At 45.8% G+C, this 27,471-nt stretch overlaps 2 protein-coding genes across 5 annotated transcripts in view; one reads left to right on the top strand and one right to left on the bottom strand.

Moving 5' to 3' along the window:
- NSRP1 (nuclear speckle splicing regulatory protein 1) overlaps positions 1 to 12,703 on the top strand; it is a 26,680-nt gene extending 13,977 nt beyond the window's left edge. The window contains exons 3-7 of the mRNA XM_077311301.1: positions 1,171 to 1,227; positions 3,849 to 3,980; positions 5,701 to 5,908; positions 6,146 to 6,254; positions 10,047 to 12,703. Of these exons, the coding sequence (XP_077167416.1) occupies positions 1,171 to 1,227; positions 3,849 to 3,980; positions 5,701 to 5,908; positions 6,146 to 6,254; positions 10,047 to 10,986 (1,446 nt within the window). The 3' untranslated portion in view covers positions 10,987 to 12,703. The remainder of the gene's footprint in view (positions 1 to 1,170; positions 1,228 to 3,848; positions 3,981 to 5,700; positions 5,909 to 6,145; positions 6,255 to 10,046) is intronic.
- Positions 12,704 to 13,574: 871 nt separating this feature from the next.
- SLC6A4 (solute carrier family 6 member 4) overlaps positions 13,575 to 27,471 on the bottom strand; it is a 34,318-nt gene continuing 20,421 nt past the window's right edge. For all 4 annotated transcript variants that reach the window (XM_077311297.1, XM_077311299.1, XM_077311298.1 and 1 more), the window contains 8 exons: positions 26,604 to 26,707; positions 25,482 to 25,609; positions 23,223 to 23,335; positions 22,877 to 23,008; positions 21,564 to 21,663; positions 21,038 to 21,138; positions 17,418 to 17,585; positions 13,575 to 16,033 (listed from right to left, as the gene is read on the bottom strand). In XM_077311297.1, coding sequence (XP_077167412.1) covers positions 15,959 to 16,033; positions 17,418 to 17,585; positions 21,038 to 21,138; positions 21,564 to 21,663; positions 22,877 to 23,008; positions 23,223 to 23,335; positions 25,482 to 25,609; positions 26,604 to 26,707 — 921 coding nt within the window. In that variant the 3' untranslated portion in view covers positions 13,575 to 15,958. The remainder of the gene's footprint in view (positions 16,034 to 17,417; positions 17,586 to 21,037; positions 21,139 to 21,563; positions 21,664 to 22,876; positions 23,009 to 23,222; positions 23,336 to 25,481; positions 25,610 to 26,603; positions 26,708 to 27,471) is intronic.

Genomic DNA, 27,471 nt, shown 5'->3' on the forward strand with positions numbered 1-27,471 from the left:
GAGTTGGTGACACAAGCTTTCTCACTCAGATGAGAACCTGGTCTTTGGTATGAGTCATGGCAAGGCTGGAAAGTTCCAAGTGCTGCCAAAATGTAAAAACAGATATTTTTCATGTTGTCTTACTTAAAACAGGGGAGTGGGTGTTTCGTTACCTTCTGTAAACACTTGGAGCAGCGCTCTTGGGAGTTGTGTCAGTTCAGCCAGCGCAAGGATCTGCTTGATCTCTCTGTGGCTGGATAAGGGTGAGGGAGAGATCCTGTGTGTTCAATCTGATTGGAAAGGACTCCACATTAAATAGGAAGACGGCTGAGACACTCCCATTGTAAAATCCATAATGCTGTGTTTCCTGGTACACAGTCTTTCTAGCCGGATGTCATGCTTTAGAAGTGTTATGTGCCTCTACTGCGTTTGTAGCAGTCTCAGGGTGAACTGCTCGTTGTGTGTTTGTCTCAGGCTGACTTGAACCTGGCTGCAGGAGGACTAGCAGCTTACATTGTTCTGCATAGGGGAGGCAAATGGGGCAGCCCCATGGGAAGGTCCCAACTTTCATACATAGTTTCTTGATGGCCCTGACAGGATTTCCTGAATGGGTGGGAGTTAATTAATTTTATATATATTTTTTTAATTTGATAAACATTTATTGGGTAATAATGACCATATATGATCATGTTCACTCGCCCCTCAATCCCTCCCTCCCTCCCAAAATGGCCAGTGATGGACCTAAAGCGGGTGGGAAGGCGAGGGGCCCCCAGATGGGCATGTCCACAGCTATGCCACCCAACCATAATCTGCACGATTGCGCCACTTCTGGGGTTCCTCGAAGCATAAAGAATGTTTTAGGGCTTTCTCAATGGTGAAAAAATTGAGAAAGGCTGCTATAGACAAAGGCTGTGATGTTGGTTTCATTCCTCTAACTAGTTAATAATCCTTGTATTGGGATTCATGATGATGGTTGTTGATAAAATTACTTCATTTCTCCACTGCCACGGTACAGACAGTGCTCTCCGCCCCCCACCCCCAGGTGATCATTTTACTGCTTTTATGCCTTTGTTGCTGTTTTGAAAATAAACTCTTTCTGGCTCATTTAATTTTAAGCTCTCCTGACTGGTGTGAAAACAAGGATACGTTTCTATATGTAACAGTACAATGTTAAATGTTCTTGTCCAACAGACATCAGTGGGGGAGAGTCTTCAAAGAGAAGCCTTGAAAAAGCAAGCGATGAAGCAAGTAAGTTGGTAACCTCTGTGCGTGCGGGTGTGCATGCACACACTTTTAAATTGCTTTCCGTTCAGGCCAGTTGCTGCATCACTGTGTAAAACGCAGCACCATCTGTGCACGGGCTTGAGTAAATATTTTGCTGCTATTTATTTTCTTCTTTTATACATTATTCTAATTGCTTATATTGTTTTGCTAACTGCCTTGAAGGCATTTTTAGCAGAAAAGTTAAAAGATTTTCATATAAATAAATACTTTAAGAATGGTGTTTTTAGTATATTTTCATTTATTTATCTTTATTTCATTTATGCCTTGTCCTTAGCCCCAGTGGTGACCCATTTTTCTGCTCTCGCCCATTTTATCCTCACAGAAGCCCTGTGAGGCAGGTATGACTGTGTGATGGGGCCAAGGCTGCTCAGCAAGCTTCTGTGGCAATGAGGAGTTTCCCGGGTCCTGATATGATACTGTAGCCGCTATACTACACGGGCTGTCAGTTGCAAAAACATTAACAGTTGGTGCCCATTAAAGATGCTCATTTTTCTAATAAGGCCAGTCCAGCAGTTTATTTGGCCTAGCAAGATTTATGGGGAAGTATTTTGTCATAATATTTTCTATCCTTTAATAGGCTGCCCATATGTTGTGTGAATTAATAGGCTTAAATAGTGCTCAAGGGCATAGATTTTACGCATCAGTTCTGCCTCCTTGGCTATAAGGCTTGGAAGATACATGACTTCTTGGTTAGTAACAAAAATGATGCAACTTACATCAAAGGCTAGGGTTTTTTGGTTTACATGACTTGACTTATGTAGTAGATGATCCTGCTGTTAGGCGTCTATTTTTCTTGGACTTCTCTGGACAATATCCATGGAGATACAGAAAAACAACCTTGTGCAAGATGCATAGCATGTTGCCATCAGTCTGCTCATAGTTTCAACACTCAATAAAACTTGGAGACTAATTTAGTAGCCATACCTTCAAAAGCCACCAGAAGAGGCTGTTCATCTTCCAGCTTCTTGTGCACCCCACATTGGGGTGGCGTGAGTCTTCTGTGGACATATTCTTAGCTAGAAAAGCTGCATTAGGGGGGCACATAACCAGGAACTAGCACATATATAGATTTTTCCTGCCTGTACATGTTCCTGTGTGACACATTCCCTTTCCCTCAGTATTCTCAGTAGCTCCATATAGCTCTTTTTCTGGAAGTTTTCTGTGAGATTAGGAAAAGGCCTGTGCTCTTTTCGGTGATTGTTTTCACCTCTTCTGTGAGACTGTTGACCTTCTGATTTTTTTTTCTTGCCAGCTTGGTGTAGTAGTTAAAGAGTGGCAGCCTCTAATCAGGAGCGTTGGGTTTGATTCCCCACTTCTCTTCCACATGCAGCCAGTTGGATGATCTTGGACTAGTCACGGTCCTGTTAGAACTGTTCTTGCAGAGCAGTTCTCTCAGAGCTGTCTCAGTCCCACCTACCTCACAGGGTGAGAGAGAGGGAAAAAATTGTCAGCTGTTTTGAAACTCCTTTGGGTATTGAAAAACAGGGTATAAAACCAGTTCTTCATTCAAAGAGAATTTCAGCTGTTGAGTGCAATTATGGCCTCCAAGGCTTTGCTTAAAAAATATGCACAATGACACACAGTGACAAACATGAGATGTGCCTAATTTTGGGGGAGAATTGGCAGCTGTCAAATTTGCCAATGATTTACCACAAAAGCATGTTCAGACAGGGCCTCCTGTCTCAAGGCAGCCCTTTGGGAGATGGTCCTCTCAATCGTCCTCGCACCCAAGCTGGCTCTGGCACCAGGACCTTCAGGTGCAGTGCAGCCACCTTCAGCACCTGTGGAGTCTCACTCCGGGACACCTTCTGTCAGATCAATCTCAACGGGTCTAACAGTGTGCCCAGCACTGAAACTCTGAAGATTTCTTCTGTAGCTCTGGACCCAAAGTGCCAAGAACTGGAGGCAACTTTGCTACATCTAGCCATCAAGGCTCATTAGCACTCCGTGCCTCCCACTACGAGATACAAGAAATCCAAACACGAGGAGCGTTCGAGTTCCTTGTGTCTCCGGGGAGAGGAATGTACACTTAATTCTCTCCCTTCTCACCTGACAGAATATTTGGAACTAGATAGTGGAGTCAACTCAGAGTCATCCAAGAGATCCCTGCTGGGGGAGGGAATGCTACAGATGTTGATATTGTGTGTGTGTAAATGGTCACACACTTCCTGATCAGGCAGATATTATAGCAGTATCTGAGTTGCTTTGACTCAAGAGACAAAGCAAAGTACTGTCTAAGCTTTCTTTGGTTTTCTAGCCAGAAGTCAGATAGCATGACACAATATGGCACTATGTAGCTGTTGGTTTGACGTTAAAGGGCCAGGTTAGTGCAGAGGAGTGGAGAACCAGCTCCAGTAACTGGTATCAGCAAGAAAGGAAGGCATGAGGGGATATATCTTCCCACATAATGATTTGTAAGGCAGCATGAACTCATCAAATGTTTTTTTTCATAAAATGCTGCTTTTGAAACCATCTCTCTTTGCTGCTATAACAGATGGTACCTTGCCGAACTATATTTCTTGGAGACTTTTCTGCCTAAGCCAGCACCTGTATGTTTTCTTTCCCCACTTCTGTCTTCTTTAAAGACCAAGCTTGAGATCCAAAGGGCACTGGCAGAGGACTCCACGGTATACGAATATGACAATATTTATGAGGACATCCAGCAGAAGAAGGCAGAAAGTCACAAGGGCTCACTTCTTGGAAAAGAGGAAAAAAAGGTCCGTACTTGCAACACAGTCAGGGCAGAAGGTGGACGGAGGGGAAAGTAAAGAATGGAATGACTGAGAAAAGAGGAAATTTTGTTTAGCATGCCTTGTGGAAAATGGAGGGAGGATTTGCTGCTGCTCTTTGTCTTGCTTTCCCATTACACTTTTATTTTTGTAAATTGTATGACCCTTGTTCCTTTGCCCTCACAACAACTCTGGGCGGTTTGGATCATCTTCCTATTCGTAGGTAGGGAACTAAGCACAGAGAGAGATTCAAAGACATGCACTGAGCCTGTGGTAGAGGCAAAACCTGGCATTAGGCTTACAAGATCCATGTCCAGCTCGTAATCTAGTGGGTTGCACTTGGTGCCTCCTGCACTAAGACAGAAGAAAGGGCAGGGGGAACTTCTATTATAAGCCCTGGAAAAGAAATGCACTAATCCCTCTAGATCCAAGGTCCACACATTTTATTATTAATAAATGTCTTGTGCTATTTGATTGCATCTACTCATCTAATCCACCTTAAGTCTCACTGGGCTTTTCCATACACTTGGCTTGCTCTTGATTTTCTTGGCTATCGATCCACAAGCATTGGAATTGGTTTGGGCATGGTTCTTCCACATGTCTGCCCTTCCTCTGCATTTTCACAGTTGTGAAATGAGTTTATTTTCTTCTGCACATGCCTTCAATAATAAACATTTTCAGAAGAGGGTCTTATTATCATCAGTGATATCACAGCACCTCCCCCCTTTACTTTTTTGTGCATTCTTATATTGATACATCAATATAATGGCTGCGATTTTTTTAAAGGTGCTAAAATATCAATATACTATTGTAACAATAGGCATTGAAGGCTCTCTGAATCCCCGGCTTTCATTTGTTTGTTTTTTTAAGTAAGTCTCTATCCTTTTCTCTTTTGGAGATAGCAAGGAAAGACATATCTCCACAGGTGAGTTGGATACAGATTTACTTTTATACACACAGAATGAAAACTAGCAATTCAAAGAACGTGTGTAGCCCAGAATATTGGTGTAATCTAATATTTAACTGCCTTTTTAAAAAATCAAAAATGAAACTACTTGTTTTCAGAAAGGATGGGGAGGTGGTTTGACAGTGACAGCCCAGTCACTGAAAAGTGGACTGGGAGTGGGTGGAATAAAGAAAACCAACAGGAACTTTATGCAAAAGGCAAATGAAAATCAGCTTCTGGAAAAAGATTGGTGTAAATGTACTCTCAAAAGAACCAGAAACAAATGGAGAAAAAAGAAAAATGAAGTGGAAACTAATGGCACAAAATGAAGCAATATGGGGCCAGAACCAATGGGGGAAAGCCCTCTGAGAAAGGCGAGCAATAAATAGAGTAAATGCACTTGCCAGGTGGCTACTGGTGAGCATATTTTCCTTACCCCTTCTCTCAGCCTTGTGCTGACTTTGAAGAACCTCAGAAAATAGCAGAATGCTTTCTGAATTGCTTTGAGGTTCAGCATGAATCCCTGTTCTTTTCCTGGCACTAAAGAAAGGTGAAGTGATGTCATAGTTGAGACTGGGGTTGGTAACAAATGTAGATTTTGTTTGGCTGTCAAGGCCAGCTGCACACAGAAGGACTGCTGAGGACTCTTGCCTTTGCACTGAGGAGGAGCACAGCATGGGGAACTTCAGAGGATATCCCATAATGCTTGGCTGCCATGTTACTAGCTATATTGATCTTTCTCCTTTTCATTGTTCATTGCAGCCCAAGTACATCCAAAACATCCTCAAGGCAGCTGAGCTAAGGAAGAAGGAGCAGGAAAAGAGAATGGAGAAGAAAATACAGAAGGAGCGAGAAATGGAAGGGGATGCATTTGACGACAAAGAAGCTTTCGTGACGTCAGCCTACAAGAAGAAACTACAGGAAAGAGCTGAAGAGGAAGAAAGGGAGAAGAGGGAAGCAGCTCTTGAGGGTGAGCAAAATGGACACGCATGGGGGGACAGCAACTTTTGGTTGCTGTGTGAGCTCCTTGGAGTTGCGTTTGGCACAGAAGCAGCTCCTTGCAAGACTGTGGTGTGCTCTGTGCAACCTTGAGGAATGGGTTTGAAATGGGTTCTGGAGTGCCACTCTGAAGTGCCCCCATGTCCACTCCCCTGGCTTGCCGAGCACTCTGGATTTGTTACCAGTTTTTCCCATTTCTTTCTTTCAGCATGCCTAGATGTGACCAAGCAGAAGGACCTCAGTGGGTTTTACAGGCACCTGCTGAACCAGTCTGTAGGAGAAGAGGAGGTGCCCAAGTGCAGCTTTCGGGAGGCCAGGTGAGACTTGAGAAGGGGAAAGCTTCTTCTCATGGGAGCGGATGATGCCCTGATGGGGTTCTTAGTTACAAAATCATTCCTCAACAATAATAATAAGAGCTGTTTTTTAATAGTCCACTTTACCCTATCCGAAAGCATCCCACTGACTTACAAACACCTTTCTCTACCTCTCCCCTAAACAGGCATCCTGTGAGGTAGGTAGGTAGGGGTGAGAGAGCTCTAAGAGAACTGCTCTGAGGACAGCTCAAAGAAAACTGTGAGTGGGCCAAGGACTGCATGTGGCTGACTGGGGAATCAAACCAGTTCTCCATATGAGATTCTGCCTTTCTTTAATCACTATATCACACTGGCTCTCAAGTGGAAGAAGGTCGAAAGTAAAGTAACATGGCTTTCTCAGTGGTAGCACCTTGTAACACAACTCGAAGGAGTTCTCTATAGTTTCTCCTTTCTGGCTCCCCAGTGATTTTTAATCTGATATGGTTTCCTTTGCTACTGTTTCTGGGCTCTTATTGTTTACATAATGTTCTCTTTATTTGAGCCTTTTGTTCAGTGTTTTGAACTCTGCATTGCCTTGAGGGCCTTTTTGGCAGAAAAGCTATTTTTGAAATAAGGAAACAAATGTAACCAAGGGAGTCTACCTTGTTTCCATAACACATGTTTAATAGAACAAAATTCAAGTCCAGTAGCACCTTTAAGACCAAATTTTGCTCAAGTCTATGTGTACGCACACTTCTTCAGATACAGTGAAATAGAGGTTACCAGCCAATGCATACAGGGTGAGCAGCAAATTAGCATACAATATACTGAATGGATAGATTTAAAGGTCATTACAAGATATATACAGTATATACAGTTTAAATCAATATCTGATTAAACAATAAAACAGTATAAACAAAAATGTGCAAAGAAGTCTGATCCCAGTAAATATCAAACAGTAAAAGGTTAAAAATATTAGCTCTCTGATGGGGCAAGTTAGGCTTGAGTTTTCCTTGTAGCTGGTGCAAACAAGGACACATTAAAACTAATCAAAGGTTTAGTATCTAATAACAGAAAGACTAATTTATCTGTGTCAGTTAATGCAGAATATGCAAGGGCCAAACAGAATAACAAGCTTTGTTTATATAGTCACCATTTGTATGGATTTAATTCTGGATGAGAAAACATAGTGAAGCAAATAAATATATCAGAATTAGAAATTGATGTGCAAATGTACCATTCTTAATGTCAAGAGTAATTAACAGATCCTGTTGTTACACTCCATCCGTCTCCTCTTAAGCATGGAGGCAACTAACCGCATCCTTTTCTTTAAGGTCGAGTGACTGGTTGTGCAGTGTTATGTCTCCTCTATCATCAAACCAGATAAATACATTTCAGTCTATCATTCCAAATTACGTTACATTTAACTATTCATTACATTACAGTCACTATTCCAGTCTACTACTTCAAATAAGAAATACAATAAAATAAAGAGGATGTATAACCTTTGGTGGGAATACAGATATAGGGACTGAATGAGATTAGCATATGAAGTGAGATAAGAAACCATTGTCCCTGTTAAATCCCAGGAGGGATTATTGTTCCGAATGTTGTAATAACTTGAAATTGAGCCGTTTCCCTCTCCACTCTGTTCCTGAAATTCCCTCGCAATAAAACAGCTACTTTGAGGTCACCCATTGAATGGCCTGGAAGGCTGAAGTATTAACAACTGAAGTATTAACAAAGGCAGACTGCCCTGCTGAATTTTTAGGTTTAAATGGCCGAAACATTGAAATGGCCGAAATGACCCCCAGAGTGATGAATATCAAGGCATTAAAACAGCATTTAAAATGTGTGTGTGTGTGTATATATATGTGTGTGTGTGTATATAACTCACACAGGCAATCAAGGACACGGGCCAGTAAGGATTTACTGGGTCTGTGGCAAAAGGAAAGAATAGTACAGGGAGATAGATGAATCTCCCTGGGGAGATAGATTCAGATGGGCAGCCAAGTTGGTCTGAAGCAGCAGAGTCCAGTGGTACCTTTAAGACCAACAAAATTGTATTCAAGGTATTATTACTGTATTTATTACCCACCCCTTTTCTTCAGACTCAGGGTGGGGTACATTATAATAGAAATATCCAGAATAATAAAATATATAAATACACCAAATAATTAATAGTCTAAACATCTAAAAACAATTAAGTCTATAATTGCCTATTTTTTCAGTGGCAAGGAAGGAAAGAGGGGGCAGAGAAATCTTATCGGCCCTAAATGATGTGCAGTAGAGCAGGGGTAGTCAACCTGTGGTCCTCCAGATGTCCATGGACTACAATTCCCATGAGCCCCTGCCAGCATTTGCTGGCAGGGGCTCATGGGAATTGTAGTCCATGGACATCTGGAGGACCACAGGTTGACTACCCCTGCAGCAGAGGTTTTGATAGGGAGGCCAGCTCTACTCAGCAATGTTATCGGCCAACCCTAAACCTGGCGGAAATAGCTCTGTTTTACAAGCCCTGCAGAACCTGAAGAAGTATGCATACAAATGGAAGTTTATACCCAGAACTGAACGTTGTTGGTCTTAATGGTGCCCCTGGACTTCAACTCCCTGAAGAGGGTGTTCCAAAATTTCAGTGCTGTGACCAAGAAAGCCATGAATGATGCGGGGAGGGCACTCAAATCAGGGCCACCCAAATAGGAGCGGAATGGACAATTAGGTTTGTGTGGGAGAAGGCCGAAAGTTTATACACTTCAGGGTTAAAAAAGAACCCTTTTTGCAAGCTGCAGCTTTCGCACCCGAGTTTGTTAAGTTATTCCCATTGTGCCTCTGATCCACTCTACAAACCATCTTCTGCATACAGTTAGGCCTTGATTGACAATCAGCTAGTGCAGAGGTGTTAATTTAGCTTCTTCCAGATTTTCTACAAATTCTTTTGTATTTGGGGTTGATTGCCTACTAGTTTCCTGCTCTGAAAATTTTGAGTCTGCAGAGGGAGGCAGCTAGTCATAGACAATTTTGCTCTGTCCCTGCCTGCTGTCCTGATGGGACAAACCACCCATCAGTCAAGGATGCCCTCCATATTTCTGCACTTAGAAGTTACAACCTTGTTACACCCAATGCTCCTTTCCCCCGGTGTCTGATATTCAGAAGACTATCGCTCTGAACCTAAAGCTTACTGCAGGCAAAATTACAGAGCCTCATGGAACTTTAATGATGAGTACGCATTAGGTTTGGAGTTCGAGTTTTGGTCTAGGATCCAGTCAGCCACTGAAGCTTGCCATGTGCCATTGGACCAGTCACACACTCTTAGCCTAAAGTTTCTCACAGGGGTCAGAGGTCTCTATCAGATATGAATGTTACATTCAGTTGGCAGATCTATGCACAAAAGTACAATCAAAGGGTGGGGTGTAATTACAGAAACGGGTCAAAAAGGCTCAGTAATCTGGCTCCTCCGTCTTAACTCTTTCCCTCCTCCCACTCCACGTATATCTTTCTGCCAACTGACTGGACCGTGCAGCCAGCAGTATGGACTCTGGCAGATGAAAACTCCTGCCCAATAAACGTTTTAGCCTTCAAGATGCCACAAGACTTTGTTGCTCTGAACACAGAGTTTCTGTTTAGCTACAATGACTAATAAAATCGGAAATGTGAACTAAGCACTGTAAATGTGTGTTCCATACAGGCTGCATGCCATTAAATTGTGATGTAAATAGATAGATGATTGCACTTTGAAAGATAAGAGATGATTCAGGATATCCTAGTTTTCTAGTGATGGAATTCCTCCCCCCCCCCCTGCTGTTTTAAATGCTCTAGGATAAAGGAAGAAAAATCCAGCAGTGATTCCAGCAACTCCAGACAAACCAGCAGAAGTCCAGAAGTGAAAAGAGAGCCTCACATCCCTCCAAGGGGAGACGCTAGCCCAGATGCAGACAGTGAGGTGGACATGGGTCATTCTGATGGGGAGGACAATGCAAAGGCTCACACAGACCGCAGGAAGGAGACTCAACAAAGTGAATCTGATCCCAGTGGGGAAGGTTCCAAGCCTCACAAGAGCCAAAGAGACTCGAGGTCATGCAGTGAGGAGAGAGATGGCCACTCAAAGGTGCCTGCTGCACAATCAGAGAGAGAGGAGAGAGGAGGAAGCAGGAAGGAAAGACGAGGGTCACCCAGGGAAAGGGATCTAGAGAGAAGACAGAGAGATAATGACAAAGAAGAGCACCTGAGGTCTGAGGACCATTACAGGAGACAAGAAGAACGGGAGAGAAAACACAGGAAAAAAGACAGGAGGGAGAAAGAAGAATATGACAGAGAATCAAGGAAAGAGAGAGAGAAAGAGAAACATTCACATTGGGAAGGAAAGGAAGGGTTGACGAGCAATAAAGACCACAACAAAGATCGGGAAAGGGGAGACAGAGGCAAAGGTGCCAAAATTAGAGGGCCAAGGGATGAGAAAGAGGAGAAGCACCCGAGGGAGAGAAAGAACAGTAGCCCCCAGTCCATGGTGAAATCTGACCACCAGGCTCTGGAAAGAGACAGGGAAGAAGAGCAGCCATCAAACTTGGAGGGAGTGTCAGAGCCGAAACATAAGAGTGCAGCGGAGGAAACAGAGCAGGCAGAGAAAGCTGTGCCCAGTCAGAACAAATTTGCAAAGCGTAGCAATGAGGAGACTGTCACGTCTGCCAGGGACCGCTACTTGGCTAGGCAAATGGCCCGTGTGGGCACCAAAGCATATATCGAAAAAGAAGAGGATTAGGTTGTGTTTTAAAGAGAGATTCCTGGGAGGTGGTGCGTGCTACCATATTGGAGATAGCGGGGCTACTGGGTATTGCACACAGGAGCTTAGCCCCTGGCCATGTCTTTCTCGGATTTCCCTGCAGAGTCTTCCTCTGTGCACATAGAGCAGACAGTTTCATCATGTGTGCTCAGCCTGCCCTTCCCCATCTCAGTCTTGTATTTCCTGAATGCATTGGGCCTCCATATACAAAGAGCAGCCTGACCCTAGCCTGTGTGCACCTCACAGCCCTCACGGTTCCTTTGTATACTACTGCCCGACAGGGAAGACTCACCTGAAAACTATGGTGAGAAATATAAATACAGCTGTCAGCAACATAAATCTTAAGTGGATACTTGCCATGCACACACAGCCTGTCCCACAAGAGAGATAAAATGCTCAGTGCTTTTATTTGGGGGGCTTGAAACTCCTGCTGTACAGAGAGACTGAAATTAAAAGAAAGAGATGCGTCTTAGATATACTCTTGCGGTTTCATTTCTGCCAGTCTAGCGTCACAGACAGAGACTCCTGTGTAGAAAAGTGCAAGCACCACCAGCTGCAGGTTACGAAGTTAAAGTTCCTCATGCACCTCCAGTCGTGTAGAGAATGTCTGGATCAGGCTTGAGGATTCGAGATGCCAAGGATTGATACAACTGCCATTAAAGATGCTCCATCTTCTAGCTAGGCAAGTGAGAAATCTTACATAATTTCCCTATCCCTTTTGTCATCCAGTTCCTTCTCTTTTCACCTCCCGGGAACCTCTTTGCTAGCAACAAAATTTAAATTCCCAGCGCTGAAATGTAAGGCTCCCATTTCCCCCTTACTGCACTGTGTTTTTATTTAGAAAATTGATATGGGGTTCATTTGCCCATGGGGAGGCTACAGGCTTTCGTTTGTGTTTGCTGTTTGTTTTTTTCTTCCAGGTTTGCATTGGACATTATAAAATAACTTTTCAGTGTGCCAGTATTCCTTCCTTTGTTCAGTTTTGATTTCTTAAAAGCCTTTTGTCTCCAAGCATCTCATGTTTTCATCCCGTGTGCCAGGAAGCATTCAGGAAGGACGTTTGTGTCTCGCAGTTGTCAAGGAGATAATGGTAGTGTCTTTGCCAGCTCCAGAAATAGAGATGTGTTTTCCTATTCTCTTAAGCATTTGTGCAGGTGGGAGGAGGCTTGGACTTTTGTGTTAAGGAGGGCAGTGAAAAGGGGACCCGTCATTAGGCAAGATCATGGGACTGCCATCCACTTTTGGCTGAGGTAAAGCTCAGTGGCAGACCATGCATGTGCTTTTTCTGCTGGGACAACCACCTTATGGAATGACTTGTCCTAGCAGATCAGGGGGGCTTCCACATAATGCAAAACTGAATTATTCAGGAGGACCTTTTTTGTATGGGCAGGTAATAGAGTGGCACTGTCCAAAATGTTTCACAAATTGATTTGAACAAATTAATAGGGATCGTGGACTGTGCCGCTTTGTACAGCTTACTGTAAGTAAGGTTAGGTAATGGAATTTTAGTCCTGCTTAACGCGTTGTGTAAACAGTTACGCTCTGCTTCAGTTCTTCCGGAGGTTCCTGACTTCCACAATCTGACTGTATTGGTTACTGAACGTCCCCCATTGTCAACTGTACTGGCTCGCTATGGGCAATCTGTCCCTGGGAGAAAGGCAGGCTATGAGTAATGTAAATAAATTAAATAAATACACATGAGTGGCTCACCAGATTTCAATGCGACTGGGGAAGTGGCTTGTGTGCAAGCAGTGGGAAACAGCTGCTGCCTGGGAGGCCCGTCTGGAGGGGATGTGACGAGACCAAGGCCTAAAGAGTCAGCAGGCTTAGCCGTGTTAGTCCTGCAAGGATAGGAAGTCGGAGGACGTTTGGCCTAGATCTCCAGCAGGCTTAGCCGTGTTAGTCCTGCAAGGGAAGGAAGTTGGATGGAATTTGTCCGCGTATGTGCAGATGTTGTCTCCTTGTTTCATACCACAGGTGGTGGTGGTAACCAAATGTGGGTAAACGTTCCTTTATTCACAAGCTGTGTGAAATCTGCCACTAAGAGTCTCTAGCTTGGGGGGCAGGGGAGAAATTTCTTTTTCAATAAAACTGGAAAGTATTTTACAAAAAAAGTGGGGGGGGGGAGACATTTTGCTGCCATGGCTTCTGGTTCTCCAGCCGGGATCACTGCTTCCACTTCACGAAGATGGGGTCCCATGCAGGGATGTTGTGGAGGTTCCTCAGCATGAAATGTTGGAACTCTGAAGAACGCTTACATGAAGGAAAAGACAGTACACCAATACCTTCTTCCCCCCTCCCCTGGGCGAAGTTAGCAGGGTTACTGGGAGTTGCAACACGCCCAGACTATACTCCATCGTGAGTAAAGTACCTCCAAGGATTTGTTTTGTCCTTCTTAAAAGGAGTGTATGGCGGATGTATAGAGATGCCTGGGCAGGTGACAGTTCCCTGAAAACGCGCTGTTCAGAAATGCTGGATTAATTGATTCACATCTGTTGCTCGGGACAGAGGGTTTGCCGAGGGGTGAGGGCTTTTAGTCTAAGTAAATTATTTTCCACTAGACACTCTGAGGGGGACACAATGGCCGTTTTTTATTGTGATAGTAAATTTATTACAGTAACAGTTTACGTCGGAAGGCACATACTGAGGACTGACAATCCAGCATGGAGGGGGGACATTCATAACTAATGCAGCAGCATAAATTAATCCAGGTGCATTATATGTACAAGTGAAAGAGGAATACACTTTGCAGGATAAAACTCCAGTTTTATAAATGGTAAACATGGTTCCCAGTTCACCCAGGGTTTTGCAAGTTCCCACACCACCCTCTTGGGGGAGGCTGCATTTTTATCGAATGGTAGCCTGTGCACGAGAAATCATACGCTGGCTGTTCTCATTTGCCGGGACTTAATAATGTTTCCTTCCAGCCACCCTTGCTTGCAGGTTCAGGAGGGCCATGGGGATTAGAATTGCAGCGTCCATCAAATACATTCTAATCTTTTATGTTGGTGTTGCCTGGTTGTTAGTGTAAGTGCAGACAGATGTGCTGCCACAGACATGCACATGCATGGGTGCACACATAGGCTCCACCAATGAATTGGTTGCAGTTTTACTGCTAGTTATCTTTTTTCTAAAAAGCCAAAGGAGAGAGGTGACACTGGGATCCTGCAGCAGGCGTTCTTCCCTACGGGGCTGAACGCATTTATGAAATATTGCTGTGAATCTGCAACTGAAGATGGTGCCACAAGAGCGTGCCCCCTGAGCACACAGCACACTAGCACCTGCCTCTCCCTGTTGCTCTTCCAGTGTAGCGGCAGGAAGAACCGTGGCATTTTTATTCTAGAGCCAAGCAGGCCTCCTCTCCACACCAGTGGGGCCATTGTCACAGCGGCTGTGTGGGTCTGCCACCTGGATTCTCTGGCATGGCTCTCGTAGATTGCTCTCCCCCCCCCAAAAAAACCCCTCCGTGGCCCCTATGTGAAAAAGCACCACAGTGTGACATGTTTTAATATTTACTCCTAAGGATGTTGATTACACAACTCTGTTTCCTGTAGGTTACGCCTGATTGTAGAAACAAGCACCATGTGGATGTGATTGACATATGGTGCCCTCTGTACAAGAGGGACAAATCCATGCGGTGCAAAGGAAAGTGGCTAGGAAGGAACAATGCGCCATGGGTAGCCTGCACATATACAGCTAGATGGTGGTGGCAGGAGTGAAGCAAACAGCTTGAGGCTGTGACAGTGCTCTCCATGGGCTGAGATGGTAGCTCGTCCTTGCCCTTGTGCTCGTAGTGGTGGGTGAGGTGGGGAGTTCCCACTTGCCACACACCTAGCTGGCTATCTTTGAAGGGTTCGTGCAGCTTGATGGCTTCGACACTTCAGCTGCTTCAGCCCCAAACCACATGACTGGCAGAGTCACGTGAGTAGCGCTTCAGATTGCAGGTGCGGGACTCCCTGTTTTATTGTGCCACCATTAAACATGGAAACAAAACAATGAAACGCACTGGACATTAGCTTATTAGAGAACACTGTTCTAAGGTAAAGTGAGCCGTCGACAACCAATTTATGGTGACGCTGTCCAGTATAAGAGACAAGCAGAAGTAGTTTCCCATTCCCTGCCTCTGTAGCAACCCTGGCTTACCAAGTACTAACCAGGGCCAACCCTGCTTACCTTCCGAGATCTGATGAGATCATGCTATTTTGGACTATGTAGGCTGCTAGCAGTATTCTTGCCTAGCCTTTTCTCCCGGTGTATAGGTTTTGCTAGACTTCAGGGTGGTATTTCCCGTCTTATGGGGAACATCATCAAATGTCCAGCCACTCGCTTGCAGTCTGGAAGGACAGAGGTTAGCAGGAACTGCAGTGCTGTGATTCTCAGCTCTTGAGTGGGCTTTTTGGTCACATCCCCTTGTAGAGGTTGAGAAAGTGATTCAGGCAGTAAAACTGTATTACTTGGATGAAGGAAGGCTAGGAGGACCGGATGTCCTGGTTTTTCCTGAATATTTTTTTGGGGGGGGGAAGGGGGATTGAAAATACTCAGATCTTTAGAAGCAAAGACAACAGGATCCATCACAGAGGGTCACACCTAGAGTGGAGAGGACAGGGGTGCTGGCACAGATGTGTGGCGCTAAACATAATCCTAATCCGCAACAGTTGTCGGATGGAGGCATGCAGTCAGGCGGCCCCGTGCTCACTTCAGGAGGCGCTGATGTCCAGTCACACGAATGCATTCTCACAATAAACCAGAGCACTACTGGGGACTGAGGAGCGCAGCAGCAACACTTTTTTGTTGGGAATGCTCGGAGGTCTAACCCCAGCCAGTGTGCTCCTCTTCTGGGTGGAGAGTCAGTTCTTGAGAAGAGAAGAGCTTTGAGCAACAGGATACAAGACCTAGTGAGTGCTTGCCCCCTGCTCGCCTCCCCTGCATCCACCAAAATGGTAATGGCTGCTTAGACTGCATTCATACGGATGTCCCCATGGGGAATCTCTGTGGCAGTTTCTGGAGTGATGCTTTTTAGAATACGCTGCAGGAAGAAGGGAAAAACAAGAGTCAAAGAGCAAGCGTTTCAGGGAGGATAGCCAGAGAGGAGGAGGCCAGAAAACTGACCCAAGGTTTTCTTTCCTCTTCCTCCTGTTATACAGACGTCATTGCAGGACACCATGCACCACTGTATGTGGACCAGGATCTCTGTCATCTCCAGGGCAATGGGATTGGATGCCCTTCTGCACCCTAACATCTGCTTGCTTCAAAGATCCTAAGTCAGATGGGTGACAACTAGAGCTGCTTTCTGGGTTGAAATTGAGTCTATTCAGAGGGCTAGTTCCTTGCATATTATAACACCCATTGCTTGTTTTCATTTTTAGTGGAATGTATGAAGTATTTGCAGTGATTGTACCAGGGGGGAGTAGTATTTATAAAAGCTTGGCCAAGGCTCAGATGTGATTGGTGATACGTTTTCCCTAAGCCCTCTTTAGAGGGAGTGGAACCAGGTAAGGGTATAATTTCCTTATGTCCAGGCATGCTGCTTCTGTGAAATTAGCAGAAGGATGCACACATGCATACCCGTGTGGAAAACCTTTCCACAAATCCTTCACAGCACACACGGGGCTCTGGGTGTACAGTTCCAGCAAAACTATTTGTGAACATACAACATTGTGCACAGCCATCGTTTTCGATACAAGAAATCCAATATGCAATTATTTTTACTGCCTAGGTGTAAAAAACAAGTGACCTTCAATGCAGGCCCTGTATAGCCAGTATCAGCTGGCTTATTCTAGGGCCATTTCAGCTATCCCCCCTCTGCTGATCTCGCAGCTGCCAGTGTTTACTGTATGCCAGCTGTTCAAAGACTTTATGAAAGAAGTCAGAACATCTGACTAGATTGGGTGAGAATTAGGCTGTAAAGGACGGCACTTGGAAAAACCATAAGAACAGACAGCAGGGCAGGCAGGTGCCCAACAGCCGCAAGAACAGCCTTTCTCAACTTCTTTAATGATGAGAAAACCCTGAAACATTCTTCAGGCTTTGAGAAACCCCAGAAGTGTGCAGAATATGGTTGGGAGGCATAACTGAGTACACACCCACCTGGGACCCTTCCTCTTCCCACCCCTCCAGGCCCATCATTGGTCATTGGGAGTGGGTGACAGATCAACATGATAATATATATGGTCGTATCACCCGATAAATGTTCAACAGATGTTATAAATATTTTTAAAATTAATTAACTCCCACCCATTCAGGAAACCCTTCCAGGGCCACTGAGAAACCCTAGGGTTTCACAAAGCCCTGGTTGAAAAAGCCTGCACAAGAACCTTACCTAGGCACCCCAGTGAACAAAACAAAATACACACTTTTTTTTGCGGGAGGGGGATCCCCTGCGGTAAACATTCCTTGCGCAAGACAGATACCTCCTTAAGTGTTCCTGGGGTGGCTGCCAGCCGATAAACCATATAGGCAGGGATACAGATGAAAGATGAGGCCCCGATGCCATAGCCCATCACTATGGTCCAACGCGGGTACGTGTAGTCAAAAAGTCGGAGCTCCATTGGGCTGGATAGGAAGCTGATGATAATGAACTGTGGGGAATCACAAGTAGTTATTCACAGGCCATGAGGTGAGAGAAAAGCCATCCAATTCAAGGGCAAGCTCCGGAGCACATGGGGAGAAACCAAAGCTACACTAAACCGGTCCCTGGGTGATGCCCGCCCCCCCCCCCCCAACAATATTTGTCTAGCGCGTTTTTAACAACCTTTTCCTCAAGCTGGACTCAAAGGCCAGTTTCACAACATTTTTGGAGGACTAGACCCAGAAAAGGAAGATTCCTTCCCCGCTCTTCCAACTGGGATTGAGGCCAATCTTGGGGGAGGGGGTTGTTCAGTGAAGCCCACTCCCTCACCCCCAGACTAGCCAGCCAGCCACTTAACCCTTTCCTGGCTGAGAGGTCTGCAGCCCTTTCCTCGGTCACCTCACATCTGACAAAGAACCACAGTACCAAGCCAGGTCCCTTTTCTGCTTAATTTATTGTTTCAGCTAGTTAAAAAGTATATGTGTCTGTCAGTGTATGAGGTGGTTAGAATATACTTTTATTTATACCTTTTCTTCACCCAGCCATAAAGGAGATATTTATTAAATCATATATTAATCTTCCCAGCAGGTTTGTTTTAAACCACCAGACAGCTCTGAAATCTATACAGGTTTTTTTTTTACCATCATTAAACTTCAGAGTGCTCCTCGTTGTCACTTGATGCACAGCTCAAGCTGGCTTAACAGTGTGTGGACCAAAAATACTCTGTTCTGTATAATGGCAAGAATAGGCAGGGGCCAGTGACCCTCTTGAATACATCAAAAGGCTTGGAAAGCCCTCCCAGTGACATTTTGGGCCCTCTGAACACCAAACTTCCCACCAGATCACATTTCACTTTGGCAAATCCTGTCTGCTTTGAATGCCTTTTACCATACAGCGCTGGGAGTGTGGTACTCTGAGTCCCTTTGTGTTCCTGTGGCCTGATCTCTAGGTGACAGAGACCAGTTTGATCGTAGGTGGGACACTCAAATGCAACACCCCAGTATCTAAGGGGACCTTCACACTTATGGGGCTTGTGATCTGCATACGTGCTCAATGAGCAGTGTACATGCTAAGTTACTTAACAGAGCATATACATTGCCCTTTTTTCATTCTTACAATTGTTACGAAGTTTAACCAGATGGCTACATCTGAGTTACACAAATACACTAGTTTACCATTTCAAAGGTGCAGGGAGAGAACACACAAATTCACACTTCCAGGCAGAGGGGTGCAGCAGTTCACACGCCACATAAGTATGAAGACCCTTAATAATCACAGTGTGAAGGCTCCTATCTGTACAGCACCACGAGGCCCCTGGAACCTTGGGGCTTGTATTATGTGCTACATGTGCTACTAGGATAAACCACTTCTGAGGAAAGCTAGAAGAGGAAGGTTTTGAGAGCAGAAAAATGTAAAGAAGAGCAATACTCTTATGAAGCAAAAAGGACATGAATCACCAACATGGCCATCAACACAACTAAGATTGACTACGAAGATCTTGGGAGACAGCTGAAACAAATGAGGGCAAGAGTGGTTTTCTCTTCAATTCTGCCTGTCAGAGGAAGAGGAATGAGCTGAAGATAATAAAGCTAAAACACTGGCTACGTTTGTGGTGCCAGCAGGTGGGATTTGGATTCTGGGCCCACAGGATAGGTTTTCTAGAAGAAGGCCTGCTAGCACAGGATGGGCTTCACTTATCCAACTTGGGGAAGAATGTATTTGGCAGAAACCTGGGGAGTTTTAAACTGAAGTCACATAGGGAAGGAGATGTCCAACATAGGGATTCTAATGTAGGAGAGCAAATACTGATGGCCCACCTGGGAAGGATGGATCAAATAGAACCAAGGGTAAGAGGCTTCAGGTGCCTATATGCCATTGCCCAAAGCATGGGCAATAAAAAGAAAGAGTTCAAGCTTCTCATACAGACAGAGAGAGATGATTTAGTAGGCATTACAGAAACTTGGTGGAATGATTCCCATGACTGGAATACAGTGGTGGATGGATATGAGTTGTTCAAAAGAAACAAAAAAGGTCAAAGAGGGGATGGAGTGGTGCTATATGTGAGGAGAGTGTTTGCCTGTCAAGATACTAGAGGAGGAGAGTGACACTTCATTGGAAAGGATCTGGGTGAAGATGAAGGAAAAACAAAGAGTTTAGTGGTTGGCATCTGCTACAGATCACCTAACCAGGTTGAAGATGTGGACGCTGCCCTCCTCAAGCACTCAGGACCTTGTAATTATGGGTGACTTCAATTTCCCTGATATGTGCTGAGAAACAAACTGCTAAATGTCCTGAGTTGGGCAGCTTTCTGACCTGCTTGGCTGACAATTTTATTTATCAAAAATGGTGGAAGAACCTACAAGAGGCTCAGAAATATTCAGTACTGACCAACAGGCAAGAGCTGGTGGATGGGGTGAAGGAGGTGGGGACCCTGGATGGGAAGTGACCTTCTAGAATTTCTTCTAAGATGGGGGACCAAGTTTGTAGACAGATGTGTCTTAGATTTTCATAGGGCAAACTTTAATAAACAGACATGAAGAGAAGCATCCCATGGACCAGAATGCTGAAAGAGAAAGGAACAAATGATGGGTGAGCTCTCTTTAAACAAGAGCTATTGCATGCTCAAACCATGGCTATTCCAGCAAGATGGAAACATGGTAAGGAATCCAAAAAGCCTATTTGGATGAACAGAGAACTTCAGGAGGAGCTAAGGAAGAAAAAGGAAATGTTCAAGAAATGGAGGAAAGGACAGACCTCTAAAGAAGAGTATCTGCAGGTTACTAGGCACTGTAGGTCTGCCATCAGAGAGGCCAAAGCTGGGAGTGAGCTGAGACTGGCCAGGGAAGCCCACTATAACAAGAAAAGCTTTTTCAGATATGTGAGGACTAAACGTAAGGTAAATGAGTCAATAGGCCCGCTATTGGTTGAAGATGGGGAAACAGGACAGAGAAAAAGTAGAAAGGCTCAGTACCTATTTTGCCTGTGTGCTTTCCCAGAAGAATATGGACACATCTAGGGATAGTAGATGTGGCAGGTTGACATGGACAGACAGGTGGTTGAAAGGCACGTGGCTGCACTAGATGAGTTCAAATCCCTTGGGCTGGATGGTGTGCACCTGATAATACTCAAATAACTTTCTGGAGAGCTTGCAGAACCCTTGTCCATCATCTTTAGTATCTTTTGGAGGACTGGAGAGGAGCCAGAAGACTGTTATCCCAGTCTTCAAAAAAGGGAGGAAAGAGGACCTGGGAAACTACAGACCAGCAAGTCTGATCACAATTGTAGGGAAGATAATGGAGCAGATTTTAAATGGCGCGATCTGCAACCATCTGGAAAGCAGTTTGTTGATCCAAGGAAGTCAGTACGCAAGCATTGCTGGTTTGCATAGGAGACCCCCCCCCCTAATACCCGGCCAACCATCAGGACAGCCACCCTTGGGATTTGGCTTCCCCGCAGACTCACCAGAAGGAAGAGGGGGCTGATGGCGACCCAGCAGATTCTCCAGTACCAACCAGGGTTAAAACCAACCATCTCTTTCACATCACTGCAAAACTGGGCAACGCCTGTAGAATGACAGCGGAAGGGACCAAAGTTAGTCATACATTGCTATGGATTCAGCCAATGAGAAGTAAGTGGCGCGAAAGCTTTGATGGCACCAGCTCAAGGTTCAGTGCACACAAAAGCTTCCAAGCTTCACAGCACCCTTTGGCACCCTCCCTAGCGGAGGAAGCAGGCATACTTCCACGCCAATGTCAGCTGGCTCCTTGATGGGCTTGGTCATAAGGCTATTGAGCAGCAGACTTGAGTTGTTGGAAGCCAGTGAGATAGGAGAGGGGACAACAAAGGAGACAGAGGGGACCAAGCAGAGACAGAGGAGTTCCAGGCCGGCTGCACATCTCCCATGGGCCTGAGCCAGGCACTCAGCGTTCTCATGGGGACATCAAGCCAGAGCAACTGGTCTCCACAGCCAGTGGGAAGGAAGCCTCACCATAGAACCAAGCCACCGCAATGGACTCTACAAACACCACAGCTAGGAGGGCTGGGCCTGTGGCGTATTCTTCAAAGAGCTTCACTACATAAGCGCCACCCTGTGAAAATAATAATAAAATTTTATTTCCTTGGGGGCTAAGGGCAGGTAACAGCAATAAAATATTCCAATAAAACATTATAGCATGAAAATCCATAAAAGATTCCTCACAATTCCCTAACCACCTCCTCCTTATGGCTGGAAGGTTGATACAGGTCTAGATTTCATAATCTGAAGGAAATTTGGCTGTTGTTTTGAACAATGAGGCCAGGATTTCAACACTGTTTTAGGCCTCAACCATAGGCCTGGTGGAACAACACTCTCACAGGCCTTCTGGAATTGTCCAAGGTCCAGTAGGGCTCTGATCTCCCTAGGGAGAGCGTTCTACCAAGCTGGGGCCAGGGTTGAAAAGGCCCTGGCCCTGAGCTGAGGCCAGTGTGATATCTTTGGGATCTTGGGGCCAGGGATCTTGAGCAGACCTTGCTCCCTAGATCTTAAGTTCTTTGGGGAGACATATGGGAAGAGGAAATCACAGCGTTGCTTCGGGTCTGGTAAGGAAGCGAAGAGCTGAAGGGACTTGCCTGGCCCTTCCATCGCCCGCTCAAGCCAAGTCATCTCCTGTGGTGTTGCTGACCCCTTTTACTAATGGGCTTCCCTCCCTCTGCATCATCCAGTCCCGCCACCATGCAGGAAACGGACTCAGTAGAAAACACAGGCATTTCTCCTGGGCTTTGCATGAGGTCATCTGACGGATGCGGAGCTTTTCCACTTCCTCCCTTGCCCAAAGGACTCCAGAGGCATGTCCCTTCTGGCAGAGAGGGGAGATTAAGGCAGAACTTGGCCAAAAGAGAAGGAAGCAGCACCTCTGGCCGTGATTTCTCCCATTACAGGAAATCTCCAGACCTGGCAGGGATTGTTGATAAAGTCTGAGTTCAGCCCATGTATCCCCCATGCCAGACACTTGGTCAAGACTGGCGTCTAATCCAATCGTTGGCAACAGTGACAGCACCCGATGTTTGAAACACACAAAGAAAAAGAGGGCTTTGTATTGTGCATGATGTAATGCTAGAGGAGTTGGAACACCCTTCCGATCTTGTAAACATTTTGCCACTTAAGGATAAATTGAGGCTACTGAAACCAGAATGTTATGAGATAATGTGTTTCAGGACTTGGCCAGAGGGCCCAGGGCCCAGATTTCAGGCTGCTGCTGTTTCTGGGGCACCCAACAAAATGCTAGATTACTGGTGATCATAACTAGTAGGTGGACTACTTACAAAGGTCAGCGTTGATAAAGCACCCATGAAGCAGACCACAATGAAACAGAGCACGAACAGCTCCCGGCGCTTGCCCCAGATGTGTGGGAATTCATCCAGGACAGCTGTGATCACTCCTTCGAGGCCTGCAAACTGAGAAGGCACATCTAGGAGTTATCGAATTTTCCCAGAGTTATTGAAGCAGGCAAGGTTAGTCCTTTCCATGTCAAAGAATGTCCCCACAGCCTCATGAGAAAAGGAAGCCTTCTCTCCCTAGCACTCAGAATCAGTCCACACCGAGCTCCCCCCTCCATCCCCCTGCTGCCTTTCCACAGCACTTCTGTCGCCATCCAGGATGCCTCCTTACCGTGCTGTCCAAGCCAAGCGTGATCAACATCAGGAAGAATATAATGGCAAAGAAAGTAGAGGCAGGCATGTTGGCAATGGCTTCTGCATAGGTGATGAAGAGGAGGCTGGGTCCTACCAAGCAACAAGGAAATCATGCTTAGAAGAGACTACGGATCTGCCTGCCTACTTCCTGATTTTGTGGTGTCTCAAGGAAGTGTACAGAGCTAGCCAGGCAGGGCATCTGCCAAAGGCTGCTCTTGCCAGTCAGCGTCTACCTGCACCCCTGCCCCTTGCCTTGGCTCAAGGGCCTTTGAAGTGGTTATGTGCATTATTTCTGTCACAGACATTGCTGGTGGGAAGTGCTGCCAAGCTGAGGCTGACTGATGGCGACCTTGTAGGGAAGTCAAGAGACGTTCAGAAGTGGTTTGCCGTTGCCTGCGGACTTCCCTGGTAGTCTCCCACCCAAGTACCAATCAGGGCTGACCCTGCTTAGTTTCCGATGTCTGATAATATCAGACTAGCCTGGGCCATCCAAGGCCAGGGTGCTATTGCAAGTGGAGGTTGTGAACTGCAGTACATGGCTCCGGGTCACCTGGAAATACTTTGCTAGTGATGGGCCTTTCCTGGCTCATTGGCTGGCCACCCCTGTCCCTGGGGGTCTTTGTGACGGAAGTTACCAATTGGCTATGTTGTTGTTGTTATTTATTAATAATAATATGAGATTATTTCTATCTATACCCCCCAAAGAGCATGACACTCTGCTAATACCAACCAACTGGTGGTCCTTGGCCCTAAGGAGGTATGTTTGGCTTCAACAAGAGCCAGGACATTTTCCATCCTGGCCCCTGCCTGGGGAAATGAGCTCCCAGAGCACATCCAGGCCCTGACAGAGCTAGCACAGTTCCGCCAGGCCTTTGGTTGGAGGCAATGAAAATGAACATCTAGCTTCTATCGGGCCCCACCCAATCCACATGCTACCATCTACTGCTGATAAGGGAAATCTAGACCTTTGCCGGTCTGATTGAGATGCGATAAGATATACCAGTTTTCAGATAGCCAACGCTAGATTTTTAACCTCAAGTCATTTACTACTCTTGTAATTGTTTTAACTGTGTTTTAAACTTTCTAACCTAAATCTAATTTTAAGGGTATTGTATGTCATGTTGTGTACTACCCAGAGCCAGGTTACTGGGATAGGGGATATAAAAATCTGATAAATAAATAAAAATAAATGCCTATGCTGCCCTCCTAGGAACCAGCTCAGGGCAGTGTACGTCATACAATTAACAAAATAATTAAAATAGTAATAGCATAATAAATAATGTAAAACAGTTAGCAGCATCTGTAGTTAGTAGCAACATCAAATATTTTCATACTTCCCAGAATTTGGTCACTTTCAATAGATCTTTTCCAGCCTAAGATTTATCAGTGGGAGGTGTTCAGTCGGGGAGGGCTCGTAGATGTTCAGTGGCAGGACCAAACCAGCAAGACAGGACAGCTGCTTGCTTAATGCAGGATCATTGTGTTTGGCCATCTCTTTGCCCTCGTCCTCCAGCTGGGTTCACTTCCAAGGAGGAAAACGGTATTCCATGGGGAAGCTGGTTTAAGTCAGAAGAAACTTTTCCTGATCTCTTAATATATCACTACACCAGCCTTTCTCAACGTTTTTACCATTGGGAAACCCCTGAAACATCTTTAGGCTTTGAGAAACCCCAGATGTGGCACACTCATGCAGAATATGGTTGGGAAGCAGAGCTGTGTGCACGCCCACCCAGGGCCCCTTCCTTTCCCACTCCCTCCAGGCCCCTCATTGGCCATTTTGAGAGCGGGGGGTGGGGAAGGTTGACATGACCATATATGGTCATATCACCCGATAAATGTTTAACAAATGAACAAATATACATTAAAAATGAATTTACTCCCACCCATTCAGGAAACCTTTCCAGGGCCATCAAGAAACCCCATGGTTTCACAAAACCCTGGTTGTGAAAGCCCGCACTACACACTGCAAATGTTTCTGCCTTGTCTGTAGGTCTATTTAGCACCAGTTCTTATGGCAGGCAGGAGATGTGCAGAACCCAGTTGCCTGGCAAACAGCAACCAGAGGCCCAAAGGCTGTTTCTGGACCATCTCATCTGTATGCACAAAGGCCGCTCTGCCTGACAGCCAGGCTGAGTTTCTTTGGGTGCAAGAAGCTCTGAGTAGGGCAGGAGAGCAGTGGTCACTTGAGCATTCCAACAGAGAAATGGGGTGTGTGGACACTAAACAAATGGGTTACCGGCATCTTTGGCAACCTCCGAGACCTCTTCGTGCCTCATCTCGGCCATGTATCCAAGCACGGTGAAGATGACAAATCCAGACATGAAACTCGTCATGCAGTTCACAGCACTGGTGACCAAAGCATCCCTGCAGCAAAAGCAAAATGGCCCTACTGAGAATGGGAGAGGGTCCCCAGTGAATTATTCCCCCCAAAAAACAGCAACAGACTGGCTGCTGTCCCTGGAAGTGACAGGTCCATGTCTTGGACCTCTCCTGGTTGGATTGCTGGGAGGGGCAGTTAATGTCAAGTGAGTTGCTTCTCATAAGGGAGGGGGTGCAGCTGCGGGTACCTGTCAATCAGGGTCAACTTGAACAAGAGCTCCAATTCTGTCATGACCAAAGCAAAGCAAGGGAAAACTCTCCGGGATTTTTCTCCCATGAAGAAGAGTACTGACAGCCCTGTCAGGAGATGGTCTTGTTGGCGAGTTTCTGATCAGAGCTCAGAAGGTGTGACACAAGTAGAGAGGGATGGGAGCGTGTGTGAAGAAACACAGTTTGGGAGAATCAGGAAAAGAGCCAGAGGGAGCTGTGAGTTGGATGGAAAGTAGACGTGATGTGGAGTATGTGTGTCTCTTAGGTTAGGTTTGCCAGCTGTGGGCTGGGAAGTACAAGGAGATTGTGTGTGTGGGGGGGGGGGAAGGGACCCTGGTAGGGTACAATGCCTTAGAGCCCACTTCCCAAACCTATCATTTTCCCCAGAGAAATTGATCTCTGTTATCCGAAGAACAGTTGTAATTCCAGATCTCCAGGTTCCACCTGAAAGTTAGCAACCCTACTGTTACTCTGAAAATCTGATGTGGGGTTTATGTCCCAGATCTTCCCCATCTGAAGGAACCCTAAATCAGAGATTGTTACTCCCAGAACTTAACTACTTATGTAACATATTTAATATCTTGTATCTGAACCTGAAGCCATATCAAGATTCAGGGGAAGTGGTTTCAACCATCACCATTTTATGCACACCATTTCCTAGCTTTGAGGAGCATGGGGATAAATTGTGTGCACCAGGGCCACTGTGGAGCTTTACCACTCCCAGCTATACTCTTCTGCTCAGTTGTGTCAGGGACTGCATGGGACTCACTGGTAGCAGTTGTTGTGAAACTTGTTGTAGCTGGCAAAGGCGAGGAGGACCCCAAATCCAGGGCCGAGAGAGAAGAAAATTTGAGCCGCTGCGTCCACCCACACCTGAAAAACAGACACAGTTAAAGCACATGAAGCAATTAAGGAAAGTTGCACGAGATCTTTGGGTGCAGAAGGGGGGGCTTTGCTCCTCCCAGCTTGTTTCGGAGCCCCTGCCATATCTCCAGCACTTGCAACATTTCCACTGTTTGTTCCAGCTCGAGGTGCCTGCTTGGTAGCAGAGGCCAAAAGCAGAGAGGCAGAAGAAGGTCAGCACCCACCTGTAGCTTCCCAACCCTCTACCCCTCTTTCAAACCCTCCCATCATTCATCTTCCCCTGCCCCATGGGCAGCCTGATCCAGATTGCTATGTTTCCTACAATCACGCACATAGGTGATCGCGGATCCCTTTCTCCCAGTGGGAATTTGAAATCCACCAGCTTGCTTAGAAAACACTGCCTGGGATCTAAAACACTGAGCTGCTGTCACATGAGTCCCAATGGGTGTTGAGTCTGGCCTTGAGTTTCTTTCACACGGCAGACTCTTCCTCAAATGCTGATGTACGGCTGACACTTTGGTAAGGGATGCGTGCATCAAAATCTGGACACTCTGATTCCTAGCCTTTGTTTTACTCATTCAGTTGCTTCCGTAACCCGAGGCCCTCCGAAAAGGGAGCAGACGGCTGTCCAGCCCTGAGGACCGTCCTTCCCATTTCTAACAAGCCATGGTGTGCAGAGTCTTCACGGACGGGCAGGCAGCACAGAGATTGCAATCTGCTCTCTTCTCTGTTCGGATACATCCAACATAATATCAACACCCTTTATTACTTTT

The sequence above is a fragment of the Paroedura picta genome, chromosome 15, assembly GCF_049243985.1.
Source record: "Paroedura picta isolate Pp20150507F chromosome 15, Ppicta_v3.0, whole genome shotgun sequence".
NCBI classification, from domain to species: domain Eukaryota; kingdom Metazoa; phylum Chordata; class Lepidosauria; order Squamata; family Gekkonidae; genus Paroedura; species Paroedura picta.